Here is a 14781-nt window from a genome sequence, read left to right as displayed (position 1 = left end):
TTCTTGTGATGATAAATATGAAGCATGCAAACATGTTGGCCTCTTACCTGTTACTTTAATGCAGTAGTTTTCATCCCCTGCACAGTTAAGGGTTTTCATGCAGTTTTTTCCGTCACAGCTCAAGCACTTTTTTCCATTTGGAGTGGAGACTAAGATACAGAGATAGTTATTCAGTTTAAAAGAAATTAAGAATTATTATAATTTTTTCTTAAAAGCTTACATTTTTTGTCACCAACTTGTTTCTCCTAAAACATGTATATGAAGCTGGAATTACCAAACTAAGTGTATTCTGTTTTTTAATCCAAATCTATAGTTAGTTAAAAAAAGTTTGTGAGCACTGCAAATTCAATTTGTGCAAAGTATTGAAAAACATAATCAGGGAATTAATTACCAGGTTTTGTGTAGTTAATCTGGGCGTTGCAGAGATCTTCACTGCAGCACCTGCTGTTTTGTACAATTCTGTAAACTCCATAGTTGACAGAGTAGTTAAGACACAGTTCAGACATAATGCAACCTTTGTAGTTCCGCTCAGAAACCTTATCATCTGTAATTAAAGAACACAAATTTTAAAATGATGAGTTCCCAAACTAAGAATCATCAACAGGAAACCTCACAAATACGTACCTGAAAAATAGCCTTGTGTTGCTGCTGAACAACGATCGTACTTTGAGGGACATTCAGTTGTTTCCTTAGCGCAGGATCCATAGAGGCCAGATTCACATTTACATTTCAGGTTGTCAGCTAATTAAAACAAAGAGAAAATGAACTTTTATTGTCAACAAAAGTTTGAAGGAAACTATTATATAAAATTATTTCTAAATGCCAAAATCCTCTTCTTAACCAAGACAAAATGGCTGAATCACATCAGCACAAAATACAGAGAGGGAAGAAAAAGTTTGAAAGGTTTAACAAGAAAAGTAGAAAAGAGATTATTATTGTTGTTTTTAATGGGAGAAAATCTAAATTTAATGAAATCACACTAAATAATGCAATGTTAGAATAATATTAATCATAATCAAAAACTTGCCTTCCGGTAGAAACAGCACCACGAGCATCAAAGGGAAGAGGAACATTTTGCTGATGGATCACATGATTTCCTTGGAGGGGATCTACTCCCAGTTTTACACCTCCCCTAAATAAGCAGATCCTCCTGTTTGTGACTGGCAGATTTGTAGTGGATGCAAAAAGAAGCCCAATGAAAAACAGGCCATTTTTTTTTATCCAATCACAGCGCTCTAAATGAATACAAGGAAATTGCTGTATGATATGAGCTCTTCTGAAAAAATAATTATCTAGTAAAATCCTTGATGTTTGTCTAGATTGTTTTTATAAGTCTGAGTATTTAATTATTGCAGCAAAAAATATTAAATGTGCCCAAGCCCGCCTTAACGCGTTAGCTTAGCAAACACAAATGCTAGTTGCTCCGTTAATTAAAACAAAGTAGCTATAAAAGCAGCCCGCCTTTACGCGGTAGCTGCTTCAAACGCCTGTTTAACTGAAGAAATGTTTCTTTCCAAGCACTTACCGAGCCCAGCGCAGGCCTGTCCTGGTACTGCGGTCAGCGGCGTCTTCCTAGGATCGGTTAAGCGGAGCCAAGCTAGCCTGAATGTGCTGAGGGAGCTTAGCTGTAGTTCTTCACACGGGAAGAAACGATAATGAGTTGAGATGTTTTCTCAAGAACAGCCTGCAGACGTTGAACACAAAAACCACATGTGCAGCTCACAGATAAAGAGCTGTTTAGGTGCTAAAAGTCATATTTTATGTATATGTGAGCTTGATGGCTTTCTATAAACTTGGATGCTTTGAACACGTTCATTCTGGACTTCAACGTTAGGAAACTGTGAACTTTATTGAGTTTTTGAAGACAGTTTGTTCATATTTAACTGCAGTTAAAACAATCACCTGTTGAAATCCTGAAAACTCCAAGTGAACAACGGGTCTTTGTGTGAGTATGTGCATGTGTACATGCAATGATTGCTTTTGAGTATAATAGTACAATTCAAAGCAATTATATGTAGATTTTTGCATACAGGAGGTCAGAAGGTGTGGAGGGTTTGCATAGCGATAGGAACTTGAATTTAAACCCAAAATTCAAGTTCCTATTTTTCATATCAAGGTGCTAAGTGAAGCATATTACGCTCATCATAAGCACTGCAGTTTCCACTTCCTGTTTTTTTTTTTTTTTTTTTTTGCCGTAATGCGACCTATAGCTGATAGTCTGAACACAGGTCGCATTTTTTCGAAAGCGACCCAGGCAACTTGTGTATTTGATTCGTATCCGATCTTTTCAAATGTGACCTGAATCTTAAAGGCCGTGTTCATCAGACGTTAATTTCACTGATACTCAACAAATCTCACTAGTCTTCGTAAGCGGGAAGAAAAACAACAACCATGATGGACAATAATGAGGATTAAGTTGTTAATATGTTGCTCCTGTCGGTCAACAACTTCAAAATAATAAGCTTTGCTCCACTGTTAGCATCCATGTTTACCTCCACAAACACTGAGCGCTTCTTCTTCTTCTTTATGGCGGTTGGCAAAACAATGAGCTCTCTCTCTATGTGTGACCTTATTGCGCCCTCTACTGGGCATACGGGACACTTTCAGGTCTATTGCCGTTCACAGTAGATCACATACAGGTCGCATTAATTGGGAAATGTAAAAGGTCACAGCAAAAAAATCTGATTTGACAAAAAATCAGAATTGGGTCACTTCAGACTGCAGTGTGAACACAGCCTATATTTTAGGCAGCTGTTAGATGTAGAGAGACGATGACAGTGACCAGCAGAGCAATCATCATGCACTATGTGATGTACATATTTGACTTTATAAAGATGGCTTTAACTGATTAATAACTCTACTTTTGTCTGATTTGTTTCTGTATGAAATAAATATTTAATATGTAACCCATGTTTTATTGTTATTTTTTTACCTTGGTCAATTGGCAGTACTGGAAAATGTATAATACACTTAGTGTTGTGATTCTAGTATGAAGTTAAATTGGGGCCATAAAGTTTGTTCAATAGGAGAAAAAGATTTGAACCTGACAGAAATACTCCAAACTACTTTTCAGATTTAATGTTTTTTTTGATTCCAGAGATTTATTATTATTATTTTTTACAGATTCAAACACAATGACTGCAGTTGTCCAGCTGTCAGTCATGAGTCCATGTCCTTGTCATCCGAGGTCCAGCCACCCAGGCCAAAACAGGGCCAGAAGTTTGAATCTGAAAAAAATGGACATAAGCTCAAAAATACCTTAAATCTGAAAAGTAGTTTTGAATATTTTCTTAGTTTCAAATGTTATTTTTTAATTTCAAACGTTTTTCCCAGTTTCATTTTTTTTTCTTCTGAAGAACCTTTGTGGTCCCAATTTAGCTCCATACCTATGCAGATATTTTGGGTGAAAGGAACTGGTGACAATAAAAAAAAGTGAGAGCTTTGAAGAAAAAATTGTTATGATTCTGCAGTTCTTTAGACTTGAAGTTCAACCCAAATGGAAAAAAGTTCTTCAGCTGTGAAGGAGAAAACTGCATGAAATCCCTCAACTGTGAAGGGAATGAAAACTCCTGCATCACAGTATCAGGAAAGAGAATATCATGTTTTTACATAATGAGTATTTATCCTGCTAAGACCAGAAACAAACACGTTACTGACAACATAACTTTATTTTCATCTTCACAGTGAATGCAGCAGGAGATGGATCTGTTAGATGCAGAATAGTTTAGCTGTTGCCAGGACGACTACTGCAACAGGACCAGCAGTGCCAGTACGCCCCCTGCTGGTCCTGTTGCTGTCACTGTTATTTTCTGTCTCATGTTCGTAGCTTATAGAAACAACAGCATTGCTGCCATGTTTTCTTTTTAAGCATATTTCATTTAATAAGTCTGCTCTTTTTTGTAGCTGATTCTCTATAAATTTAGTAAACAAAGACCAAAATATATAAAAAATTCTGATTCTAAATGTTTATTAGCAAAAATATATTTTGTGAAAGATAACATTGAAGCAACATGTGTCAGAGGTATGAATAAACGCAGAAGTTTTTGATCTGTGCCGAATTTATAAAGTGTGAAAATGTGGAGTTAAAGAGTTGTTAGTGCCCCCTGGTGGTGGCTACATCTTACCGCACCTGGTATTACTATATCAGGTGCTTTTGTCACCACCAGGGGGCACTAAAGACTTTTGCATTTTCACACTCTTTAACTCACCACTGACCACTTCTACATGTATTCTTACCTCTGCTGTGATACATTTTTGCTTTAGTATCATCTTTCACATTTTAGCAAAAGAGCCAGTAAAAGCTTCCAGCACCTGGTATTCCCAGGCAGTCTCCCATTCAAGTATTAACCAGGCCCGACCCAGACGAGATCGGCGTAGATGGGAAGGAGGCGCATGATGAGGTGATTGACTGAGCAGATGAAAAGAAAAGCATCTTCCAGTTTGAATTTACACCAAGGTTCATCACAGTGCACTTTATGCTTTATGCTTTAATTTTAAAGACTGATGATTACAGCTCACAGATTTTTAAATGAACATAATTCATTGTTGGTCCTTTAGTCTTGCAGAAGAGGAAATCTTGTGTCCAATGAAACCAGTTTCCAGCACTTTGCTGCAGTTAGAGAATAAAGCAGAGGTGTGAGCCAAGAGCCATTTCAAGACATTTGTGAGCTTTAAGCACAAATAATCTGTTTGATCCCCAAAATAACAAAACGATCTGATTTTACAGGAAAAACTGATATAGTTTGAATATTTATTAGCACAGTTCCATGATTACATCTTGCCATGTAGTCTGGTTGTTTATAACAAACTACTAACCTTGATAGCTCAAGGTTAGTAGTTTGAACCTTGAATTAACCAAAACGTATAGAAACAGCAAGTTATTCAATATTCTGTTTAATTAAAGAGATCAAACAGAAAATGATAATAGTTTTTACACATTTTAACATAAAATGCTTCACAAATTAAATAAATGTGCATCATCAGAATCTTTGGACCAATAAGCTGAGGACAAAGCCAGATAGTGTGGATCAACTTGCCTGGAGAATGTTGGCCTCCATCACAGGCAGGAGAAACGTTGGTGTAAAACTTGGCCAGACGTGTTTAGTATAATAAGTGCAATAAACAAGTTTGCATTGAATTAGATTATGTCTGGCACAAATAGAGGACTTATGCACTAATGACAGGATTAGTGTCCAAAGATCCTCTGAACATTTGGATAAAACATGTTTGATAAATTAATCTATTTAAATTGAGTAAATGTAAAACATTATGTATTTGAAAGTGGTGAGAGTTTTAGATCGTAAAAGGTTAAAGCTGGACGATATTCCCCAAATATTGTCCTGTTGTTATGAAACTCATACCTTTAGCTCAGAGAACAGGTGATTATGTAGGAAAAGCTATTTCACTCTTAACTCTTTATTTCTTCATGTTTGAGGAGGGATGCATTTTTTGACAAAGCAAATTATTCATGTGGCAACAGCCATTCAGTTATCTTAAAAAATCCTTCACTCACACCTAATTTTATTCCCTCTCTCCTTTTACCCCCAGCCTTTCAGTTCATGTTTTTAAATCATTTCAGTCAATCTTCCTCAGTTGCATCAGATTCAAAAATAAACATTTAGAATCAGAAAAGTACACAGAATTATTTTTTAATGCATTTATTCAGCAGGATTTGTTTTTAGAGCACAACAGCAGTGAAGTATTGAGGATGTTTACAGAATTGTGCTTGGTTTTATCTTAGTGAATTTATAGAGAATCAATGAAAAGAAAAAACAGATTTATTAAATGAATTATGCATAAAAAGAAAACCTGGTAGCAATGCAATTATTTCTATCAGCTAAGAAAGTAAGACAGCTACTTTCTCTCTGTATGAGTCTCTCCAGGTTGAATTTTACATTCATGTTGGTTAGTTTTCCATTCAAACTTTACAATCTTGGGCTCTGAAAGCTTTGAACTTTTCTTTGATTAATAAAAAGTTTTAATATTAAATCAAAGAAAATGAAACATGTTTAGTCCACATCTGTAACTTCAAGTCAATTTATTTTTTCAAAACTAAACATTTAGAATCAGATCGGTACTGGACCCAGAATAAGAAAAAAATGTGTTTATTGAGGAAGATTATTTTAGTATAGAACAACAAAGTATAGAGGATGTTGTTGATTATAACATGTTGCTTAGCTAACCAAGCTATAGAATCAAATAAAAAGAACAGGTTTAGAAAATGAATTGTGATTAAAAAGAAAACATGGCAGCAATTCAGTAGCTTCTGTGAGCTAAGAAAATAAGTTAGAAAACAACAGAGGCACCAACAGGAGCAGCAGGGTGGGACTGGTGCTGCTGGCGCTGCTTTTGCTGCTTGGGCTGCTGGTGCTGCTGGCGCCGTTGCAGTAGTTGCCCCGGCAGCAGCTAACCTTTGCTCCAGGGTGCTGTGAAGTTAACTGACTCATCACTGAAGAAAAATGATCTGAGCACACCGACTTAGAGACACATCCCTTCATCATGAAACTTACTCCTACTGCATGTCCTGTGAAAATGAAAATAGTTATGATGCAAGTAACACATTTGTATCTGGTCTTAATGTTCTTGTGATGATAAATATGAAGCATGCAAACATGTTGGCCTCTTACCTGTTACATTAACGCAGTAGTTTTCATTCCTTGCACATTTAACGGTTTTCATGCAGTTTTCTTCATCACAGCTGAAGCACTTTTTTCTATTTGGAGTGGAGACTAAAATACAGAGATAGTTATTCAGTTTAAAAGAAAGTAAGAATTATTATAATTTTTTCTTAAAAGCTTTAATTTTTTTGTCACCAACTTGTTTCTTCTAAAACATGTATATGAAGCTGGAATTACCAAACTAAGTGTATTCTGTTTTTTAATCCAAATCTATAGTTAGTTAAAAAAGTTTGTGAGCACTGCAAATTCAAATTGTGCAAAGTATTGAAAAACATAATCAATGAATTAATTACCAAGTTTTGTGTAGACAATGTGGGCGTTGCAGAGATCTTCACTGCAGCACCTGATGTTTTGTACAATTCTGTAAACTCCATAGTTGACAGAGAAGTTAATACACAGTTCAGACGTAAAGCAACCTTTGGAGTTCCGCTCAGACTTTGCACCACCTGTAATTAAAGAACACAAATTTTAAAATGATGAGTTCCCAAACTAAGAATCATCAACAGGAAACCTCACAAATACGTACCAAAATAATAGCCTTTTGTTGTTGCTGAACAACGATCGTACTTTGAGGGACATTCAATTGTTTCATTAGCGCAGGTTCCATAGGGGTCAGGTTCACATTTACATTTCAGGTTGTCAGCTAATTAAAACAAAGAGAAAATGAACATTTATTGTCAAGAAAAGTATGAAGGAAATAATTATATAAAATTATTTCTAAATGCCAAAATCCTCTTCTTAACAAAGACAAAATGGCTGAATCACATCAGCACAAAATAGAGAGAGGGAAGAAAAAGTTTGAAAGGTTTAACAAGAAAAGTAGAAAAGAGATTATTATTGTAATTTTTAATGGGAGAAAATCTAAATTTAATGAAATCACACTAAATAATGCAATGTTAGAATAATATTAATCGTAATCAAAAACTTGCCTTCCGGTAGAAACAGCACCACGAGCACCAAAGTGAAGAGGAACATTTTGCTGGTGGATTACAGGATTTCCTTGGAGGGGATCTACTCCCAGTTTTACACCTCCCCTAAATAAGCAGATCTTCCTGTTTGTGACTGGCAGATTTGTAGTGGATGCAAAAAGAAGCCCACTGAAAAACAGGCCATTTTTTTATCCAATCACAGCGCTCTAATTGAATACAAGGAAATTGCTGTATGATATGAGCTCTTCTCAAAAAATAATTATCTGGTAAAATCCTTGATGTTTGTCTAGATTGTTTTTTATAAGTCTGAGTATTTAATTATTGCAGCAAAAAATATTAAATGTGCCCAAGCCCGCCTTAACGCGTTAGCTTAGGCAACACAAATGCTAGTTGCTCCGTTAATTAAAACAAAGTAGCTATAAAAGCAGCCCGCCTTTACGCGGTAGCTGCTTCAAACGCCTGTTTAACTGAAGAAATGTTTCTTTCCAAGCACTTACCGAGCCCAGCGCAGGCCTGTCCTGGTACTGCGGTCAGCGGCGTCTTCCTAGGATCGGTTAAGCGGAGCCAAGCTAGCCTGAATGTGCTGAGGGAGCTTAGCTGTAGTTCTTCACACGGGAAGAAACGATAATGAGTTGAGATGTTTTCTCAAGAACAGCCTGCAGACGTTGAACACAAAAACCACATGTGCAGCTCACAGATAAAGAGCTGTTTAGGTGCTAAAAGTCATATTTTATGTATATGTGAGCTTGATGGCTTTCTATAAACTTGGATGCTTTGAACACGTTCATTCTGGACTTCAACGTTAGGAAACTGTGAACTTTATTGAGTTTTTGAAGACAGTTTGTTCATATTTAACTCAGTTAAAACAATCACCTGTTGAAATCCTGAAAACTCCAAGTGAACAACGGTTCTTTGTGTGAGTATGTGCATGTGTACATGCAATGATTGCTTTTGAGTATAATAGTATAATTCAAAGCAATTATATGTAGATTTTTGCATACAGGAGGTCAGAAGGTGTGGAGGGTTTGCATAGCGATAGGAACTTGAATTTAAACCCAAAGTTCAAGTTCCTATTTTTCATATCAAGGTGCTAAGTGAAGCATATTACGCTCATCATAAGCACTGCAGTTTCCACTTCCTGTTTTTTTTTTTTTTTTTTTTTTGCCGTAATGCGACCTATAGCTGATAGTCTGAATACAGGTCGCATTTTTTCGAAAGCGACCCAGGCAACTTGTGTATTTGATTCGTATCCGATCTTTTCAAATGTGACCTGAATCTTAAAGGCCGTGTTCATCAGACGTTAACGTCACTGATACTCAACAAATCTCACTAGTCTTCGTAAGCGGGAAGAAAAACAACAACCATGATGAACAATAATGAGGATTAAGTTGTTAATATGTTGCTCCTGTCAGTCAACAACTTCAAAATCATAAGCTTTGCTCCATTGTTAGCATCCATGTTTACCTCCACAAACACTGAGCGCTTCTTCTTCTTCTTTATGGCGGTTGGCAAAACAATGAGCCAGCTTTCTATGTGTGACCTTATTGCGCCCTCTACTGGGCATACGGGACACTTTCAGGTCTATTGCCGTTCACAGTAGATCACATACAGGTCGCATTAATTGGGAAATGTAAAAGGTCACAGCAAAAAAATCTGATTTGACAAAAAATCAGAATTGGGTCACTTCAGACTGCAGTGTGAACACAGCCTATATTTTAGGCAGCTGTTAGATGTAGAGAGACGATGACAGTGACCAGCAGAGCAATCATCATGCACTAGTATATGTGATGTACATATTTGACTTTATAAAGATGGCTTTAACTGATTAATAACTCTAGTTTTGTCTGATTTGTTTCTGTATGAAATAAATATTTAATATGTAACCCATGTTTTATAATTATTTTTTTACCTTGGTCAATTGGCAGTACTGGAAAATGTATAATACACTTAGTGTTGTGATTCTAGTATGAAGTTAAATTGGGGCCATAAAGTTTGTTCAATAGGAGAAAAAGATTTGAACCTGACAGAAATACTCCAAACTACTTTTCAGATTTAATGTTTTTTTTGATTCCAGAGATTTATTATTGTTATTTTTTACAGATTCAAACACAATGACTGCAGTTGTCCAGCTGTCAGTCATGAGTCCATGTCCTTGTCATCCGAGGTCCAGCCACCCAGGCCAAAACAGGGCCAGAAGTTTGAATCTGAAAAAAATGGACATATCTGAAGCTCAAAAATACCTTAAATCTGAAAAGTAGTTTTGAATATTTTCTTAGTTTCAAATGTTATTTTTTAATTTCAAACGTTTTTCCCAGTTTCATTTTTTTTTCTTCTGAAGAACCTTTGTGGCACCAATTTAGCTCCATACCTATGCAGATATTTGGGTGAAACGAGCTGGTGACAATAAAAAAAAGTGAGAGCTTTGAAGAAAAAATTGTTATGATTCTGCAGTTCTTTAGACTAGAAGTTCAACCCAAATGGATAAAAGTTCTTCAGCTGTGAAGGAGAAAACTGCATGAAATCCCTCAACTGTGAAGGGAATGAAAACTCCTGCATCACAGTATCAGGAAAGAGAATATCATGTTTTTACATAATGAGTATTTATCCTGCTAAGACCAGAAACAAACATGTTACTGACAACAAAACTTTATTTTCATCTTCACAGTGAATGCAGCAGGAGATGGATCTGTTAGATGCAGATCAGTTTAGCTGTTGCCAGGACGACTACTGCAACAGGACCAGCAGTGCCAGTACGCCCCCTGCTGGTCCTGTTGCTGTCACTGTTATTTTCTGTCTCATGTTCGTAGCTTATAGAAACAACAGCATTGCTGCCATGTTTTCTTTTTAAGCATATTTAATTTAATAAGTCTGCTCTTTTTCTTTGAGCTGATTCTCTATAAATTTAGTAAACAAAGACCAAAATATATAAAAAAATCTGATTCTAAATGTTTATTAGCAAAAATATATTTTGTGAAAGATAACATTGAAGCAACATGTGTCAGAGGTATGAATAAATGCAGAAGTTTCTGATCCGTGCCGAATTTATAAAGTGTGAAAATGTGGAGTTAAAGAGTTGTTAGTGCCCCCTGGTGGTGGCTACATCTTACCGCACCTGGTATTACTATATCAGGTGCTTTTGCCACCACCAGGGGGCACTAAAGACTTTTGCATTTTCACACTCTTTAACTAACCACTGACCACTTCTACATGTATTCTTACCTCTGCTGTGATACATTTTTGCTTTAGTATCATCTTTCACATTTTAGCAAAAGAGCCAGTAAAAGCTTCCAGCACCTGGTATTCCCAGGCAGTCTCCCATTCAAGTATTAACCAGGCCCGACCCAGACGAGATCGGCGTAGATGGGAAGGAGGCGCATGATGAGGTGATTGACTGAGCAGATGAAAAGAAAAGCATCTTCCAGTTTGAATTTACACCAAGGTTCATCACAGTGGATTTTATGCTTTATGCTTTAATTTTAAAGACTGATGATTACAGCTCACAGATTTTTAAATGAACATGATTCATTGTTGGTCCTTTAGTCTTGCAGAAGAGGAAATCTTGTGTCCAATGAAACCAGTTTCCAGCACTTTGCTGCAGTTAGAGAATAAAGCAGAGGTGTGAGCCAAGAGCCATTTCAAGACATTTGTGAGCTTTAAGCACAAATAATCTGTTTGATCCCCAAAATAACAAAACGATCTGATTTTACAGGAAAAACTGATATAGTTTGAATATTTATTAGCACAGTTCCATGATTACATCTTGCCATGTAGTCTGGTTGTTTATAACAAACTACTAACCTTGATAGCTCAAGGTTAGTAGTTTGAACCTTGAATTATCCAAAACGTATAGAAACAGCAAGTTATTCAATATTCTGTTTAATTAAAGAGATCAAACAGAAAATGATAATAGTTTTTACATATTTTAACATAAAATGCTTCACAAATTAAATAAATGTGCATCATCAGAATCTTTGGACCAATAAGCTGAGGACAAAGCCAGATAGTGTGGATCAACTTGCCTGGAGAATGTTGGCCTCTATCACAGGCAGGAGAAACGTTGGTGTAAAACTTGGCCAGACGTGTTTAGTATAATAAGTGCAATAAACAAGTTTGCATTGAATTAGATTATGTCTGGCACAAATAGAGGACTTATGCACTAATGACAGGATTAGTGTCCAAAGATCCTCTGAACATTTGGATAAAACATGTTTGATAAATTAATCTATTTAAATTGAGTAAATGTAAAACATTATGTATTTGAAAGTGGTGAGAATTTTAGATTGTAAAAGGTTAACACTGGACGATATTCCCCAAATATCGTCCTGTTGGTATGAAACTCATACCTTTAGCACAGAGAACAGGTGATTATGTAGGAAAAGCTATTTCACTCTTAACTCTTTATTTCTTCATGTTTGAGGAGGGATGCATTTTTTGACAAAGCAAATTATTCATGTGGCAACAGCCATTCAGTTATCTTAAAAAAATCCTTCACTCACACCTAATTTTATTCCCTCTCTCCTTTTACCCCCAGCCTTTCAGTTCACGATTTTAAATCATTTCAGTCAATCTTCCTCAGTTGCATCAGTTTCAAAAATAAACATTTAGAATCAGAAAAGTACACAGAATTATTTTTTAATGCATTTATTCAGCAGGATTTGTTTTTAGAGCACAACAGCAGTGAAGTATTGAGGATGTTTACAGAATTGTGCTTGGTCTTATCTTAGTGAATTTATAGAGAATCAATGAAAAGAAAAAGAACAGATTTATTAAATGAATTATGCATAAAAAGAAAACCTGGTAGCAATGCAATTATTTCTATCAGCTAAGAAAGTAAGACAGCTACTTTCTCTCTGTATGAGTCTCTCCAGGTTTAATTTTACATTCATGTTGGTTAGTTTTCCATTCAAACTCTACAATCTTGGGCTCTGAAAGCTTTTAATTAAAACAAGTTTTAATATTAAATCAAAGAAAATGAAACATGTTTATTCCACATCTATAACTTCAAGTCATTTTATTTTTTCAAAACTAAACATTTAGAATCAGATCGGTACTGGACCCAGAATAAAAAAAAATTGTGTTTATTGAGGAAGATTATTTTAGTATAGAACAACAAAGTATAGAGGATGTTGTTGATTATAACATGTTGCTTAGCTAACCAAGCTATAGAATCAAATAAAAAGAACAGGTTTATAAAATGAATTGTGATGAAAAGGAAAACATGGCAGCAATTCAGTAGCTTCTGTGAGCTAAGAAAAAAAGTTAGAAAACAACAGAGGCACCAACAGGAGCAGCAGGGTGGGACTGGTGCTGCTGGCGCTGTTGCAGTAGTTGCCCTGGCAGCAGCTAATCTTTGCTCGAGTGAAGAATCCAGTTAACCGTAAAGTTAACTGATTCAACATTGAAGAAAAATTATCTGAGCACGCCGACTGAGAGCCACATCCCTTCGTCATGAAACTTACTCCTTGTTTATGTCCTGTGAAAATGAAAATAGTTATGATGTCATAAACACATTTGGATCTGGTCTTAATGTTCTTGTGATGATAAATATGAAGCATGCAAACATGTTGGCCTCTTACCTGTTACTTTAATGCAGTAGTTTTCATCCCCTGCACAGTTAATGGTTTTCATGCAGTTTTCTTCATCACAGCTGTAGCACTTTTTTCCATTTATAGTGGAATCTAAGATACAAAGATAGTTATTCAGTTTTTAAAAAAAATGAAGAATTATTATAAGTTTTTTCTTAAAAGCTTTAATTTTTTGTCACCAACTTGTTTCTTCTAAAACATGTATATGAAGCTGGAATTACCAAACTAAGTGTATTCTGTTTTTTAATCCAAATATATAGTTAGTTAAAAAAAGTTTGTGAGCACTGCAAATTCAAATTGTGCAAAGTATTGAAAAATACCATCAATTAATTAATTACCAGGTTTTGTGTAGTTAATCTGGGCGTTGCAGAGATCTTCACTGCAGCATTTGCTGTTTTGTACAATTCTGTGAGCTCCAATGTTGACAGAGTAATTAAGACACAGTTCAGACATAATGCAACCTTTGGAGTTGTGCTCAGACTTTGCACCACCTGTAATTAAAGAACACAAATTTTAAAATGATGAGTTCCCAAACTAAGAATCATCAACAGGAAACCTCACAAATACGTACCTACAAGTGTGACTTCTGTTGCTACTAAACAACTATAGTTCTGTGAGGAACATTCAGTTGTTTCCTGAGCGCAAGTTCCATAGCGGCCAGGTTCACATTTACATTTCAGGTTGTCAGCTAATTAAAACAAAGAGAAAATGAACTTTTATTGTCAACAAAGTATGAAGGAAATCGTGATATTAAATTTTTCTAAATAACAAAACCCTCTTCCTAACCAAGACAAAATGGCTGAATCACATCATCACAAAATACAGAGAGGGAAGAAAAAGTTTAAAAGGTTTAACAAGACAAACAGAAATTAGATTATTATTGTAGTTTTCAATGGGAGAAAAGGAGAACAGCAAAGTTTAATGAAATCATACTAAATATTAAAATGTTAGAATAATATTAATCATAATCAAAAACTTGCCTTCCGGTAGAAACAGCACCACGAGCACCAAAGTGAAGAGGAACATTTTGCTGATGGATCACAAAGTGAGTGATAATTTTCTCAGTTGAAAGTATATATTGAAAGTTTTTCTGGGAGGGGATCTACTCTCAGTTTTACACCTCCTCTAACTAAGCAGATCCTCCTGCTTGTGATTGGCAGATTCATAATGTATGTAAAAAGAAGCACACTACTAGCCAATCAAAAACAGGCCTTTCTTTTATCACAGTACTCTAATCTAAAGAAATTGTTATATGACATGATTCTCAGAAATGAATTGTTTGATGTTTGTTCAGATTTTTTTTATAAGTGTGACGAAAATAAACTACAGTATTTATTTACTTATTGTACAAGAAAATGTTAAATGTGTCTGTTTGGTCCCACAGACCAAGATCCAGCATCCCTTACAGTTTAAGAAATGTTTCTAAGAAATCTACAATAACTATCTGTCAAACACTTACAAACTACAATTAGGTGTTCATAATCAGAGAGACCTACCTTTACCTGACACTACAATGCTGAGAAAATTCCTATGTATCTAATTTCTATAAAATAAATGAAAACACAAAAGGGAATTGAACCACATTTACTG

The 14781-nt window shown here is 35.5% G+C and overlaps 1 protein-coding gene and 1 long non-coding RNA gene across 3 annotated transcripts; both read right to left on the bottom strand.

The window, feature by feature from the left end:
• Positions 1 to 25: 25 nt before the first annotated feature.
• On the bottom strand, positions 26 to 737 carry LOC116718787 (uncharacterized). Its single transcript, XR_004338983.1, has 3 exons — positions 625 to 737; positions 392 to 544; positions 26 to 149 (listed from the first exon to the last, which is right to left on the bottom strand). It is a non-coding gene; the product is annotated as an uncharacterized LOC116718787 (long non-coding RNA).
• Positions 738 to 5936: 5199 nt separating this feature from the next.
• LOC116718761 (phospholipase A2 inhibitor and Ly6/PLAUR domain-containing protein-like) lies at positions 5937 to 14262 on the bottom strand. Of its 2 annotated transcripts, none has more exons than XM_032560986.1 (5): positions 14172 to 14262; positions 13763 to 13879; positions 13530 to 13682; positions 13183 to 13284; positions 5937 to 6523 (listed from the first exon to the last, which is right to left on the bottom strand). In XM_032560986.1, exons 1-5 carry the CDS (start codon positions 14215 to 14217, stop codon positions 6273 to 6275), a joined length of 669 nt encoding a protein of 222 aa, XP_032416877.1. In that variant the 5' UTR covers positions 14218 to 14262; the 3' UTR covers positions 5937 to 6272. The 2 variants fall into 2 exon arrangements, with proteins under 2 accessions (XP_032416877.1, XP_032416878.1); XM_032560987.1 differs by lacking the exon at positions 5937 to 6523 and adding an exon at positions 12232 to 13079.
• Between the last annotated feature and the right edge of the window lie 519 nt (positions 14263 to 14781).

The sequence above is a fragment of the Xiphophorus hellerii genome, chromosome 4 (assembly GCF_003331165.1).
Source record: "Xiphophorus hellerii strain 12219 chromosome 4, Xiphophorus_hellerii-4.1, whole genome shotgun sequence".
In the NCBI taxonomy this organism is placed as follows: Eukaryota; Metazoa; Chordata; class Actinopteri; order Cyprinodontiformes; family Poeciliidae; genus Xiphophorus; species Xiphophorus hellerii.
The sequence above is the reverse complement of the archived record's forward strand: the minus strand, read 5'-3'. Positions and strand labels throughout refer to the sequence as shown.

What these genes read in the sequence shown, in the direction of transcription:
- LOC116718761 (XM_032560986.1), bottom strand. Translation starts at nt 14,217, where the DNA reads ATGTTCCTCTTCACTTTGGTGCTCGTGGTGCTGTTTCTACCGGAAG. An exon ending in AACAGAAGTCACACTTGTAG is followed by an intron (nt 13,683 to 13,762) that starts GTACGTATTTGT and finishes CTTTAATTACAG; the next exon opens with GTGGTGCAAAGTCTGAGCAC. An exon ending in GATTAACTACACAAAACCTG is followed by an intron (nt 13,285 to 13,529) that starts GTAATTAATTAA and finishes TTTGTATCTTAG; the next exon opens with ATTCCACTATAAATGGAAAA.